This window comes from Python bivittatus, unplaced genomic scaffold (genome assembly GCF_059951505.1).
Source record: "Python bivittatus isolate LINGU-HERP-01145 unplaced genomic scaffold, Pbiv_v1 ctg000080_np1212, whole genome shotgun sequence".
Classification (NCBI taxonomy): domain Eukaryota; kingdom Metazoa; phylum Chordata; class Lepidosauria; order Squamata; family Pythonidae; genus Python; species Python bivittatus.
Window position 1 is genome coordinate 65,345,821 of NW_028277035.1, and position 15,245 is coordinate 65,361,065.

Consider the following 15,245-nt stretch of genomic DNA (forward strand, 5'->3'; position numbering starts at 1 on the left):
ATATTTAGAGAATGAATTATCTATTTTGGTAATCAATGTTGGGGTAATATAACATCAATAGAGCATCTTATACCATTATTCACTAAGTACAATATTGACTCTAAATTTGATATTTTCCTTCCATTGATATTCCTACTGTTGCATATTTATTGTTTTATTTCAATTCTGCATTTAGTTAATATACACACTCTGACTTGTTCATTTTCCAAATCATATTTCAGAAGCAGATTATAGAATTTTATATGATACATTTTTCAAATTCAGTCAAATCTCTAAGTACAGATATTGAAACCTATGGGGTAGTTCTGGCCATTCTGGGACTGAAGCTCTCCTTGGTGTTTTTGTTTTTGTTTTTAATGACCATTGCATGCATGTCGCACATAAGAAATGAGCTGTGGTGGTAGAACTTCAATCAGATAATTTTGTGTTTTTTAAGCCATATCCTGCAGCCATAATTTTGACTTTTTAAACCATATCCTGCAGCCATTCCTGCTTCACAGTGTTTAGTTTCCAGACTCCTTATCTTCCTCTGAACCTGCTCCAACATCTCCATATACCTTTAGAACTGGACGCAGCGTCACAAGTGCTGTCTAAGCAACAGAATATAATCGCCCATGATCTGGAGCGATGCTACTGCTAACAGACCCCAAAACTCCAAACACAGTTTTAGGGGCTGCATCACATGGCTCACTCAGGTTCAGACAGTGGGCCACTAGTATCCTAGATCCTTCTCTCACACACTGCTGCCAAGCAAGGTCTTCTCAATCCTTCACTTAGGAGATGGACTTTTCCTCTCTAGATGCAGGAGTGTATGCTTGTCACAGTTAAACAACTTTGTCCTGTTTGATCTGGCCCAATGTTCAAGCCTGTCAGGATAATTTTGTATAGTGATTTGTCATCCAGGGTATTAACTAATTCCCATCGATTGGGGTCATCTGCAAATTCAGTAAGCATCCCTTCCAACCCATCCAAGTGGGGCAGTTGGCAGGTATAGCTCAGCTGTCTGATTTTTCAGAGCAGCCTAAATCTCTCAAGGGATGAGAATTTAAAAACAGGTTTCATATTATAAGTTTGTATCTGGTGATCCTACCAGATGGTATTCAAAGAAATGTAAAGTGTCTAGTGACACGTGATTAATGCTTTCGGCACATAGCACTCAGCATAGTGAACATGCTGTTGTAAGGTACCCATGCATTTTCCAGAAATGTACACCTGCTCTGTCATATTCTATAACATCCCCAGAAGTGAGATTTTAACAGTACAAAATGCAGATTCTCCGGCAGGATTTTAAGAGAGAAAGAGAACATGAGGGAAACAGAGAGAGGAAGAGTTGATATACCAAAACACCATGGTGTACCTGCAGTTGACACCCTTCTTGTATAAAGTGCTAGTACAACATTAATACAGCAAATCCTGGAGCAAAGATAGTCAACAAAAATATAGTAATCCTTTAACTTGTCTGTCCCCACTTGGAATATCCACAAGCAAGTCAGGAAATCCTTTGCAAAGGATTTCCCTGAGAAGGGTCCTTGTTTCTCCCCAGATTGCTTGAAAGAGTTGCATGTGTAGTTTAGGGCTTGACTGATTTTGGATTTCTCCTGTGTAAGAGAGCACTTTCCCATCTAGAGAAAATAAGAAACTTGGGAGAGCAGAGAACTCCTTCTTCTCAAATGCATTTTAGAGACTGGTATGTGACAAACTTCTCATTCCAATGACAAATCTAGATGGATTTGTCTGTTTCTGTCTTAAAGCTCAGTAATCTTATTCTGGAGCAACATCTTCTATTTAGCAAAACTTTTAAAGAGTTTCAAGGAATTTTTTTTTAACTTGCTCTGTGTGATACTTTCAGAAACAAGTGTTTTGTGTAATTCTGCTGTAATCAGGTTCCTGATAAGAATATAATATTGAATATTTGGTACATAGAACCAAAGATGCAAAAACTCTTTGAATCACTGCATATGGAGGAAACTTGAATAAAATTGCCCTCTGTAAAGAAGTTTCCTTGTTAGGGATGTTTAGAAAAATTTCCAGATTCAAGACTCAAAACAGAATTTGACTCCATTAATCCTAAACAAGCAACACCAGTCAACTACTGAATGCAGCCAATATCTTTGTTTGGCTATTTGGCTCGCTAAAGAAACACAAAAGCCAGAGCAGTCTGAAATGCTTTAATCTTGGCAGAGCTTGACATTAAAAAGTCAAAGGCTCCTTTCATAAACTAATTTCACATCTCTCTAGATTTTTGTCGTTTTCATTTGCTTCCTTCTGAAAGGAAATTCCTGACTTCCCTTTCATTGATAGCTTGACAGGGTCGACAACTGCATGGATTTCATGAAACATTAACTAAAATTCTAGGCTACCACACCTTAATCACTGATTAAAAAAAAAAAATCTAGAATTCATCATGGTATCCTAGCAACAAAGGATGTTATTAAACTCCACCTATGACAAATATGGATCCAGTTAAGAAACAACACAAGAAGAAAATAAACTGCTAAATATTCTAGTGTTCTCATCAAATGAATAATACATTAAATTAATACAGCTGGTAGAAGAATAAACAATCTGCCCATCACAAGAGAAAACAACATACGCCCCACTCTGTTGGCACAGGGAGTGTAAACCAACACTAGATCTCTCTTTTTAATTTTATTTATTTTCCACTGCATGTTGCGCCATTAAATGACTTCATCTAGCAGCAGAAAATTAAATTGTTTTGTTTAACCAAAATTCATAAGTTACTCATTTCTCAGACATCAATGGAAAGAAGAATGCATCCTGGAATGTGTACTGACACATTAACAGCAGTTTTATTCTTCTGAGAATAAACTTGATGGACTGTTCCTCCTTTTCACATTACATGTTTTTTTTATGACTGTGGAAAAATACATTCCATTTTGGGTAATTTAATTTAGGTTGCTTCCCCGTCTCTTTCTCCTTTATTATCAAGTCTCATTTCCAAACATTAAAAGTTATAATTAATGTTAGTTTTAGCAACTGATTTGATATTATGGGTGATGCTGTGGCTTTGCAGATGACATGGTGATGCCACAGGCACGTAAACACAATCTTGGAAGCAATCACAGCCAATAGGACTGAATTAGGAGTGAAAGCAAATGAGGTCTGGGATACTGAGGGTCAAGATGACAAAGCAGTAACTGTGGGAATAAAATGAAGAAAGAGAGCAAAGTTATACAGCCATTTTGTGAATCTGTTAATAGAGTGTATTAATTAGGAATTGAGTTAGAGCAAATGAAGTTGCACAGGACCAATCAAGCTGTAACTTTGCTGCTGGTCAAAGTCACAGTAATTGTTTACAGCCAATATTTGTGCATTGTGGGACCTTAAGATTGTAAACAGCCAAACTTTCTCCTAGTATCTAGAAATATTATAAATTCAATGCAACATAGACATTTCTTTGTTAAACAATAGCCATTCTGGAATCATTCTCTCAATAAAACAAGTTTCTGACATCTGTATGTAACAGCTCCAGCTTATTAATTTACAGCCTTTTATTTGTTGTTCTCCTAAGTTTACACTTGCTGAATATGTGTAGCTCAGGGTTGAACTGTGGAGTCCTTGGGGTTCTCTGAGCTGGGTTCTTTTCTTGCAAACGTTTCATTACCCAGCTAGGTAACATCTTCAGTGCACTGAAGATGTTATCTAGCCGGGTAATGAAACGTTTGCAAGAAAAGAACCAAGCTCAGAGAACCCCAAGGACTCCACTTGCTGAATATTCAATCCTTATCCCTAGAATAGGATTCTATGGGAATCTTGTTCCTAGATCTCTCTCTTTAATCTCATTGCTAGTATACTCCCTTGTACCTTTGAACCACCATTCCTTTCTCCACTGTTCCTGGTGTTGTTTTTGTTACTATTGATTTACTTGCAACCTTTCTGCTCTGGTGAGCACTCAAAGACAGCTAACAAATTTTAAAAAAACATAAGTTTAAAATATAGATGTTAGTAATAATAGCAATAATAAAGTAAATACTAAAATCAGCTAACTAAAGATTGGTAAGAGAGAGATGGTTTTTACAGATTTTCTAAACAAGAGACTGAGAGCCAAATTCAGTTTTTCATAGGAGCACATCTCATAGCCTGAGAGGAGTGCAGGGGAAGACCCTCTCTCGACTGCTGAAAGATGAGCCTTGGACAGCAGGACCATAGATTCACCCAGGAGTTGGCCTGGGATGCAAGTGATGAAAGGTACATCATGATATCATGATTCAAAAACCACAAGGTCAGGCATAAGTATGTGAGGGCAGAGTTTCTGTCATGACATCACCACAGGCATGTTGTGATTTGAACCAATGTGTGGTTTGCTCTGAATGCCTCTGGAAGGGAATCTTCAAGAGGGCATCTCCTGTTATTAACAAGAAGACAGGTTTGTAAATTGTATTCAGATTGTTATGAGGGCTCTAATAGGTTGCTGGGGAATAATAGTTTCTTCAACATCATTATATTGCAGTTTGAGCACTAGGAAAATACAATATGCATACTAGACATAAGACAGATATCTGGACTCTTATAGCTAGTAACTAATAATTTAGTATGTGTTATGCAAATGCAAAATTGGGTCCTCAGTGCAGAATCTCCCATCAGAGCCTGGCAACCAGGGATAGCACAAAAAGGAAAGGCATAATACCTGAAGGCATAAACAACATTATCATATTTCATATAATCAGTTCTTATTACAAAACTTGTACAGTACTGTTTTCTCACTATTTTTCACTCAGTTTTGTTGGCATGACAGATGAGAAAAGGAAGTCAAACAAAGGTGTTTCGTTTCGTTTTGTTTCATTTCTTACTACTGTTATACACTGCCCTAATCATGAACTGACTTCCAGGCAAAGCATCATTTATTAAGTCAAGTAGCCTATTGCCTCTTTTAAAATATTTAAGCAATCTACAAGAATGCTAGTTTGTAATTGTGATGCTCTGGGGAAGTGGTCTTCCTTGTGATAGATGGAATAATCCTTCCTGGTGTTTTCGGATCAGGTTACAGACTTGTGGGTCCTCCTGGACTCTATTTTACCCTGTCCAGGAGTACAATTTATCAACAGGCTGCAGGAAGACAATTTATCAGCTCCATCTGTTGCATCAGTCTTGCCCTTGTCTGAATTCTGCCAATCGTTTCATGCTGTTATAGCATTTAGGACAAGGTCCTGTGATCTCCTTTATCTTGATGTACCCTCAATGGGCTCTCCCAGAGAAGGCACAGAAGACGGCGTGGTTGCCTTTAGGAAGCAGGACCCTAGCAATCCCATTTCCCATGAGCTTCTGAGCCCAATTGAAGGTGCCAGGTTTTAACTTTGTAACCCTCTCAGAAAATGGGGAATGGGAACAGTGAGAGTATAAGCAATCTTTCTCATACATCTGGATAGCAGCACAGAAATCTGGGTTATGCAGGATAAAGACTGCTGTTGTCTGGCCTATCCTTTGTGGCCACTTTTTCCTATAACATCTTTTCCTGAGTGCATTTGCGCTGTTCCACTTCTAATTTCCTAAATTTCCTACTGTGTGCTGGAGAGATCATTTTTTAAGTTGAGACAAAAGTAAGACTACGTATTGCCATTAGTAGTAGTAGCTGTAGCAACAGCAGCAATAGCAGTGAAATATTCAATTTCTTACCGTTTTTTTCAGCACAATGATCTTAGTCATAAAGCTGCTTAACCTACAAAAACATTAAAGAGTCATTTGCAGTAGCCTGGAGAGCCGTGCATATCAGTTTCTGCTGGGGAGAATTTGTTCACGAGGAGCAAACTTTGTGCTGAATGAAAATTAGTGTGAAATGTCCCAGTGAACTTTTGGTTGTTGGGAAAAGCTACTTCAGACTGCAGATGCACTAGTTTGGGAGAGAAAGCAGGTTTTCCCTATTTGCTGTCCTTCCAGTCTAACCCATCCTTGTCTACAGAATGTTTTTCCTCCCACAGGAAGTCAGATTTATGTTTAGCTTTGTACATGTGCCGTGCATCTGGAATTCCACACTGGGGGTGTGGGGGGGGGGAGGGAGGAAGCAGCTGGAAAGTGTTCTCTGTAGGAACCTGCTAATCACACAGTAGATTGGGGATAGCACCTGGTGGTGTTCCTAATTACCAAGATTGGCATCCAAGTTCTCCCCAGTTGTTTTGGACTTTAACCCCCCTCAGACCTTTGCTATTGCATCAGTGGGAGTTGAAATTCATAATAACCTGAGACCCTCAGTTGCTCACCTTAGTATAAGATGTGAATAAACCCCAAACAATGATTGAGGTTAGACCTGCAACAATTAATAGACAATAGACTAAACAATTAGTGCAGTGATAGAGATGAATCAATAATGTGGTGTGTTGAGCCACAAATGGTCATAAATAAATAATCCAGCTGCAGACCAAAGCTAGCATCTGTATCCTATTTGGATTGTGGTACTTCATATTTTCGTAAGCTATAATGTTAAGGCATTATTCCAAATATAGAAAAGGGAAGCCAATGGAGGAAAAAAGCAGGCAATGTGATGGGGGGAACGATTTGCTCCTGGACCACACAAAACAGAAAGAGCTGTTTCAGCACTTTGGTGTATCATTGGAGGTGTCCAAGCCCTGCAAAAAGGAACCCTGTAGATGCAGAGATCTTTGTAGGGAGCAGCAGAGAGTCCCTGCCCTAAGCACAGAAACCCCAGGGGTGACTCTGGCAGAACATCCAGGGCACTGAGGAGCTGCCAGTCAGGATCTTCAGTCAAGGAAAAAGGCAGGCTTAAAACCAGAGCTGAAGAGCGGAGAAATGGATATTATTTATTTATTTATTAATCAAATTTACACGCAGCAGAGCAAATTTATATATCATACAGATGTGTGTACTTCAAAAGAAAAAATAAGGCACACAGGCACGTTTCATGCATAAATGCTAGAATATATCCTGTGGAGAAAGAAAACATTCTCAGTTTATATATATGTATATTTGTGTGTGTGTGTCTTGTTGAAAACTAGAGAAATCAAACGCACAAAGTTCGATTTATGCTGTTTAATTACATCCAGGGGAATCTGTTATTATCCAGATGTTGGTGAACTATAGCTTCCAACAGAACCAGCCAGAATGGCCAGTGGTGAGGAATGCTGGAAGTTGTAGTTCAGCAACCATACTTATAGAATGAATTCCTCGCTACTTATAGAATATCAGGATTTTGACATTTTTGTCATCTTTGTCATCTTTGTGATATTTTATTCTTTATTTTTTTCTTATATTCTTATTGCATTTTTAATTATTTTTTCTTTAATGCTTTTTCTTGTGAGCTGCTCAGAGTTGTTGGGAGTTGGGCAGAATAACATTTTAATGTTACATGTTCAGCTCCAGTTTGTTTGTTTGTTTATTAAATTTCTTCCCCACCCATCTCCCCCCAATGGGGGACTTTGGGTGACTCACACAAAACATTAAAACCATAAATATATATAAATACATAAAACATCAAAATTTTAAAAACTTTACTAAAAAAAGGAAATGGAGAGTCCAAGAAGATGAAGAATCTGGGGCTGAAGACAGCAGGCCTTTATGGGGCTAGCTAGTTTCTTTCCTACATAACTTTTAGGGGCATATGGATTAAAATCAATTGCTTAAAAGGAAAGCTACATATATTTAAAAGACTGATTTGATTTTTAAATGTTTAGCTACTTGTTGAAGTATTTTAATTGTGATAGATCTATCAAATCTGAGCTGCAAAATTCAAGATGACCATAAGAAGGCAGCAAATTTAGACTTTTCTATTTCTGTTTGCTGTCATCTAGTGGTTGCCTGGAGTTTTGCAGTTCAGATATCATAATCGTAACTTGTAAGCTTTCTTTTACTATCATTTCCTGTGGGGGGAAAAATAATCATATAAATTGAGGCCTTTGATTGGAAATATTCATAGAAGTGCTAAAGGTTAGTAAACTATTCACTGACTCCTCAAAGCAACACTACTTTTTCCCCAAAGAATATTTTGTCATTAAATATATATTACTGGTTTCCTTTTTAAAGAAATGATCAACTTGATTGGAATAAACTGTGAACGAGAATTGTTCTAAAATATATTCCTTTTCTTTTTTTTCTCCAATGGCAACTATTGGTTAGTTCTGTCTACCATTTGTCAAATTTAACTCAAACATTATGTTCTGTCAAAGTCTGAATGAATAGCCTCTTTTCTCCCCAGCTGGCAAATGTCAATAGTTAGCAGAAAAATTTACTTCATGTGTTCTCTACACTGAAATAATGCCTTGATAAAAAGATACAAAGGGAGAACCTTTGGGTTTAATTCATGCCCTGTTTTAATTTAAGTAAGATATAAATAGATTGCCTGCTGTCCTTTCTGAAAATAATGCCAGAAAAAGACATGGCTGAGCTTCTTCTGTGTTCAAGCAATCTCAGGAAGTTGTACATATACTTGGCAGTTTAGGTTCACAGGAGCCAGTTGTCACATGGATGGAGCTGGTAAGAAAGGGCATGAAAACAGAGGCATACATGGTGAGGTCAAATGGGGGAGGGGGTGTACAAATGAAAAAAGCAACACTGCATTGTCACATATGCATTTTGTGACATGACACGTGTATACAAGAGGCAGAGCTTGTATCATGACATTCTAACACTACTTTCATCATTTTGACAAAAGCATCAGATCTTGTGGACACTTCTACATCAGAATAACTTTGCCAATGTATAAAGAAACTTTTCTTAAGATACCTTGATAATTTCTTATCCAAGCATTTTTAATTATCAGAGCTTCATAGTTTCATTAATTGAAATTATTACAGTGCCTAAGTTCCTATCCTTGAAAAACCTTGGGAGAGAAACTGTTGCTGCCGTTGCTTTGAACCACATTCTTAGGAGACCTTAGGCTTTCTCTAGAACTTCTTCTGATGGTGATTTAAAATTTTCATGGAGGTTGGTGCACACGTCTCCGTTCTTCTGCTTCTATGGTTGCCCACTTCCTGATCTGAAAAAGCTCCAGGGAATTTTGTGCAAATATGGAGTTGAAGGTTAGTTGCTGAATGAAGACTGGTATATGATGAAAGTAAAGCATGCATAAGAATAAAGTAATGTTAGTGAATGATTCAACACTGAGCAGGGAGTAAGACAAGGATGCGTGATGTCCCCTAGCTGTTTAAGGTTTTTATGGATAAATGTATCAGGAGTGCTTGTATGTGGTCTGTTGTGTGGAATGAATGTGAGAACTGGAGAAATATATATTGAATAGAATGGCAATTGGTTACTTAAGTGTGTGTAGTAAAAGGGTCAACAATGAATGGATATTGAATGAATGTGATTTTAATACAAAAGTGACTGATCAGTAGAACAGAAGAATATTGAGGTGGGTTAAAAGAATGAATGAATGAATGAATGAATGAATGAATGAATGAATGAATGAATGAGGAACTGATTGCAAAACAAATATGAAGGAGGACTGAATGGGTTGAGAGGAGAGGAGAGGAGTGGAGAGATCAAGGAAATTAAGTGTTGACAAAATCTTCAGAAACAGAAGTTGAAGTAACAAGGGACAGTATATGGATATGGTAGAAAAAGATGGTTTGCAAGGATAGAAAGGTAAGGAGAGAGATATAATGAATGGCATTGCTATAAACTAGCTTTACCCATGTTTTGTTTATGCTGAGTGCAGAAAAGGAGAAATATTAAAGTCAAATAAATAAATAGCCTTACTTATCTCCTTTTCTGCACTCTGCATGACATTGCTGACCCCAAAAAGGACTAGCATGATGGGTATAAATGTGTGTGTGTGTGTGTGTAATATTTTATGTCAATTCTGTTTATCTTCTTGTGATTGTGAAACATTCAAAGTAGGAGATGGTATCACTCTCACACATCTTTGAAGGTCAGGGGTAAACAACTTTTCTGGGGACAAGTGCTTCCTGCCTCAAAATGTTGGGAAACTGGGCCATTGGTTTTTGGCAGTTGTGGTCTGAGAGGGCTCTAGAGTTTGGGGGAAAAAGGTCCTTAGGGACCATTTGTCACTGTGAGGATTCAGGCTGCCGAGCCCAGCTTTGGTTTCAGATCAGATCAAATCCTTTATTATAATCAAAGACCAGATGTAGGTACAATTCAGCAACAATAATACAGGGGGGAAAGGGGACTGGGATAAAGGTAGCTGACCAATTTACATAAAAGACTGGAGAAAGAGGAAGAAAAGTAGAAACAGCAGAGAAGAACTGGAGTGCCAGTCCATATTTAAAGGCAGCGAGAATGGCAAGAAATGCTTAACTGTTAAGTAAGTACAAAGCTATATTGCTGTGTGACAGTCTAGTAGAGTATTAAAATATGAATATATTAAAACATATCATTAAAATGTGATAAAATGCAGAAGTATATACTAAATAAAGTTCTACCTGGAATTGACAATGAATGTAATTGATGATACTTAATATCTACTTAGTTGTTGATTACAGTAATAATGTAGGATTATATAAGAGGAGGAGGGAGAGAGAGAGAAAGAGAAGGGAAAGAAAAATAAAATGGTCCAAGGATGTTCAGTTCTCAGGTTGAGTCTGAAGCCAGCTGTTGCTTTTTCTAACTGCTGAAGTAATAAATTTCACTACCCTGTAGGTGATGTCAAGATCTGAATCTGAAAGGAGGTAGTCGGTATAGAAATTGTCTGTTTTCTCGGAGACTCACAATAAAAGGGGAGTTATAATGTTGTTTTGAAGATCCTTGTAGAAATTTCAGTAAAGGAGGGGTTTTGTTTGTATATACTGTATGGAGGCAGGAACACATAATAGCAGAAGAAATTTCTATTGTTCTCCTTGTCCCACCATTCCCTGAATGCTTACATTTTTTTAGTTAATCTTTAAATCCTGGATATGTATTCATCTGGATTACAAAAAAGCAGCATATGAAATACTTTCCTCCATCCACCCTGAATGCATAGTTTTCAGAGATGCATTTTGCAACAAACCCAGAATGAAGGGTTTTCTCTTCCTAGGGCAAGCAAGTTTTGCTGATTACAGGCAAATCTCTCTGAGGCCAAATTGGATTTGGCATCACTACAAAGTGAACACGCAGCCCAAAGACAAATAATTTTGGTAAATGAGTGACTGTTGCCCAGTTCTGGAATGATTCCAAAGCCCTCATTCAAACAGGGTGGGCAGGAGGGGGGAGATCTCTTCCCCAAATATGACAGCCAGGAAGTCACAGCCAATTCTACCAACAGCAGTAACTATCAGCAACAGGATGAAAGGGGATGAATGAAGTAAACAAAATAGGAAGGAAGGATGAAGTGATACTCAAATGGTAGTACAAAGCTGAGTCACAACAGAGAATAAACCCGCAGCCTCTTCCCTGTGAGAACCCTTCGGGTATCGGAAGGCTGCTATCATGTCTCCCCTTAGCCTTCTCTTATTAAGGCAAAATATGTTTGAGTTTCATAGGTTAGTATCAGGGCTGGTCTTTCATCAGGAAAAGAGAGCTGACAAGCTTGAATAGCAGCAGCACAGCCAACCTCATGCCTTTTCCTCTAGCCCTTCCCTTCTCCTGACACTAACCTCTGGCATGATGAAGTATAAGCGCTGAAGTGAAATGACCAGCTTCTTTATAGGCTTTCACCCACGGATACCTAATTGCAGCACAAATGTGCCAGCAACCTTTTCTTTTCTGCTGTGTCCTCACAACACATCTTGCCCCTGACCCATAAGCATGACACGATTCCGTTGTCCTCAGCTATACCAGTGTTCAGACAGACTTAAAGTGGATAAAATCTGTGAGGCTTTACTTTAGAGGGATGTTGGGTGACTGGCAGTGACTGGGAAGGAAGGCGAGAGAGACATAAGAGATAGGGGCAGTGGGGACGGCAACTTCTCATGGTGGTATGCTGTTCTGCCAACTCAAGGGTGAGCAGAGAGACCTTCAACCTCAGTGGAGGGAAAAGGCTCCATTTGAGATGGAAAGAAGTCTCCATCTTGTCCTTTCCCGCAGGCAGCAAAATTTCATGGGTCGGTCTTGAAGACAGAGTATTTCTGTCCCTGCTTTATCCAGTCAAATGTTTCTTTCAGTACTGCACTTATCTATATACCCTTTGTGAGTTAAACAAGGAGTCTGAAATGCTAAAGGCTGAAGCCACAATATTCCATTGTTTCCTAAAACCATCCCTGAAAAAGTCATTCTTCTTAAATTCTGATCATTTTAAAACTTTGCATGACCATGTTCCTAGACAGAATACCTAGAGATGTATTCTCTAGGTATCTTAGAAATCCAAAAAAGCAAAGCACAAAATGAGCTATGCTTTGAAAATGAAGGGAATCCTCAAGCAATTCTTGGTAGCTGTGAAACCTTAAGGAACTATTTTACGTTCTGTGCCAATTCAAGTAAGGCTGGTCTAACATCTGTCTTGCAAATTTCCAGAAAATCTGCCATGCTTCTAATATGGGCAGCTATAGAAATATGATAAACAAACAAACAAACAAACAAACAAACAAATGTTACTGCTCATAAGGAACTACATGCCCAAAACTCTTGAGCACATTATTCCCATGTTCATATTTCAGTCTTTCCAATACAGCTGATTGGGTTGTTGTCAAAACAAACCCTTCCCATAAATCTTGGAACTGCTGAAAGAGAGAATGGGAAGTAGGACATACGTTCTGGGGAGGCAGGAAATAGAAGGCAGATCCTCCTTGCCTCTCCTTGTGAGGCACGTCAAAGCAAAGAATCCAGCTAGACAGTTCTCTGGAATGCAGTGAACATACGCCCAAACCATACATACAGACCTTCTTTAAAGTTCTTGCCTGCCTGTAGCTTTTGTTCAGAACACTCCAGTCCTTTTAGTGCTTGCAGCAACTGTTTACAAGTATTACTTTTTAAAATGATTTTTTTCCTTCGATAGGTCCATGGGAAGTGCATGTGCAGACATAACACTGCAGGACACCATTGTGAGAAGTGTGCACCATTATACAATGACCAGCCATGGGAGCCAGGCAATGGAAAAACTGGGGCAGCAAATGAATGCAGAAGTATGTGGGTCTGGGGGAGAGAGGGAAGGAGGGAGCAACAGAGTAATGAATCTTTCCAACCCAGTAGGAAAGCCCTGTGACTAAATCTGGATTTATGATGCTCTAGCAGCAGATGGGGAAGGGACTAAGAAAATTTATGAAAATCCTTTCAAGTCCTTTTCTCCTTTGCTCTTTACATACAGAGAGACATCAGACATGTTCTGTACCCCAGCAAAATGCAGTTAATCACTAAAACCATAGATTGATTAGAATTATTGACAAAGCAGCAATATTAACATTTAAAAGCAAAAAGGTTTTCAACTCCCTCAGCTGCCGTGACATGAATCATACATTCATTAGCAAGTGTGTTTCCATGTGTGCATTATGTTCGTGCATGAAAATAAATATATTTGGCCTACTTGGTATATTGTAAATTTCAGTATATTATAAAATAGAACAAAGTTCTAGTTTTAAAGAGACTTGTCTTTTATTCTGTTTTCTACTAAAGCAGGTGACAACATGCAGTAGGATTTTAAAAATTCACCAGTTCTCGGCATTTTATGGAAAAAAGCATTTATTTTCACTGACTTAAGGGGAAAACTAACAACAGTCAGTCTACTGTTGTTTATTGTTATTAGGCTGAATACAGAGAGGATATCAAGCTGGAATAATCTTTGGTTAGAATAAGCTGGATAAAACAAAATTTTAGCCGTAGGGAAATTCTTGGTATGTGGATAAATGATTTTTCATTGTAAAGTTTCCAACTATCAGAATCCTTTTGCCTTAGAGTTATGGTACTATCTACCTGTGCTTTATGTTTGTTTTACTGGCACATTTTTTTTATAAGTAGGTGGTCAGTATTCCAAAGAGAATCAAGTTGAAACTAGTCAAAAAGAGTAACAACCTAAGATTGGACAATGGTTATTCAGGTCAAATGCAGCAACAGACAATTTTTATTTATATCCCAATGTCTTTATAAGAGGGGGAATTCTCTATCTTTCATATTTATTTAATAGTAAAAAGCAGCTTAATTAAGAGCACAAAGGAATCAACTGAAATGTTACATTATTCAATTCTTTTTTTCCTACCCCATGCTTCAGTTTCACTGGGTTGAATGCAGACTTAGCTACTCTTAGAACAGATACTGAAATCAATCCTACATTTCTATACTCAAGGTATATATTTTTCAAATAGACAGATAGACAGACACTGCACATGCACACGCAGACACTGATCCACCAGTTGTAGTGCCAGGGCTTCTGTCAAATGTTGATAACGTGCACATTATGTCACTCTTCTGCACAAATGAGCATAGCTTGAGAATAAAAGTTTGCCAGTGCTGAATTTCTTAACAGGATTGATCAGTTTACAGGAATGAGCAGCAAATGTAATTTAGGAGTGATGTTTTATACTCACCTTTCTGTAGTCTCTATACTCGCCCTTGTCTTACTGAAGACACAAGTAGCAAGTCCATCCAGAAGAAAAAGTGCACTGTGTGATGCCATACTCACTTCTCTTAAACTGTAAGTAAGAGCCATCCTTTTCTTTCCCTGAACCTCAACTTATGTTTCTTCTTCTTTTTCTCTTTTTCTTCCCTCTCTTACCCCCCCTCCTGCCCGCCACAGAGTGCCGCTGTCACCATCATGCAGATAGCTGCCATTTTGATCAGAACGTCTGGCTGGCCTCTGGAAAGAAGAGTGGAGGTGTCTGTGATGACTGCAAGCACAACACTGAGGGTTCCCGGTGTCAAAGGTGCAAGCCTGGTTTTTACCGAGACAGAACCAAGCCTATGTCTTCCCCAGACATTTGCAAACGTAAGGGCGTTGGTTTGTAAATGTAATACTGAGAAATGCACAATGAATGTGTTTATAGATAGCAAAAGGAAAATGTATTTAGTTATTTCTTTAAAGGTGTCCATTCACTGCTTTATTTTGGAAGGTTTCCATTGCTTTCCAAGGATGAAACCTCCATCCAAAAAGCAAAAAAACCCCTTTAGATGTATTTATCTATGTAAAGCCTTTACCAGTGAAATCAGGATAGATATACACATATTTGTGAGAATAATGTAGAAAAATACATTACATAAGAGAAATTTATTTTAGAAAAGGATGCGAAATTGCAAAGCAAAATGCACGCTTAGAGAAATGTTCATCAAACTATATATGTATTTTAGTATGTGTATGTATTTTTTAAATATATTTAGAAATCATATTCTACATTCACAAAAGACTTGAACTTGACATTGTTACAAAAATGGGTTGCCAAAGAAATCGTCATTGATAGATTGGTCTATCCATATTG

The 15,245-nt window shown here is 38.1% G+C and overlaps 1 protein-coding gene across 3 annotated transcripts in view; it reads left to right on the top strand.

Annotated features, from left to right (window-relative positions):
• LOC103057752 (netrin-4-like) overlaps positions 1–15,245 on the top strand; it is a 63,362-nt gene that overhangs the window by 29,143 nt on the left and 18,974 nt on the right. For all 3 annotated transcript variants that reach the window (XM_007429645.4, XM_088134280.1, XM_088134279.1), the window contains exons 4-5: positions 12,839–12,965; positions 14,570–14,758. In XM_007429645.4, coding sequence (XP_007429707.1) covers positions 12,839–12,965; positions 14,570–14,758 — 316 coding nt within the window. The remainder of the gene's footprint in view (positions 1–12,838; positions 12,966–14,569; positions 14,759–15,245) is intronic.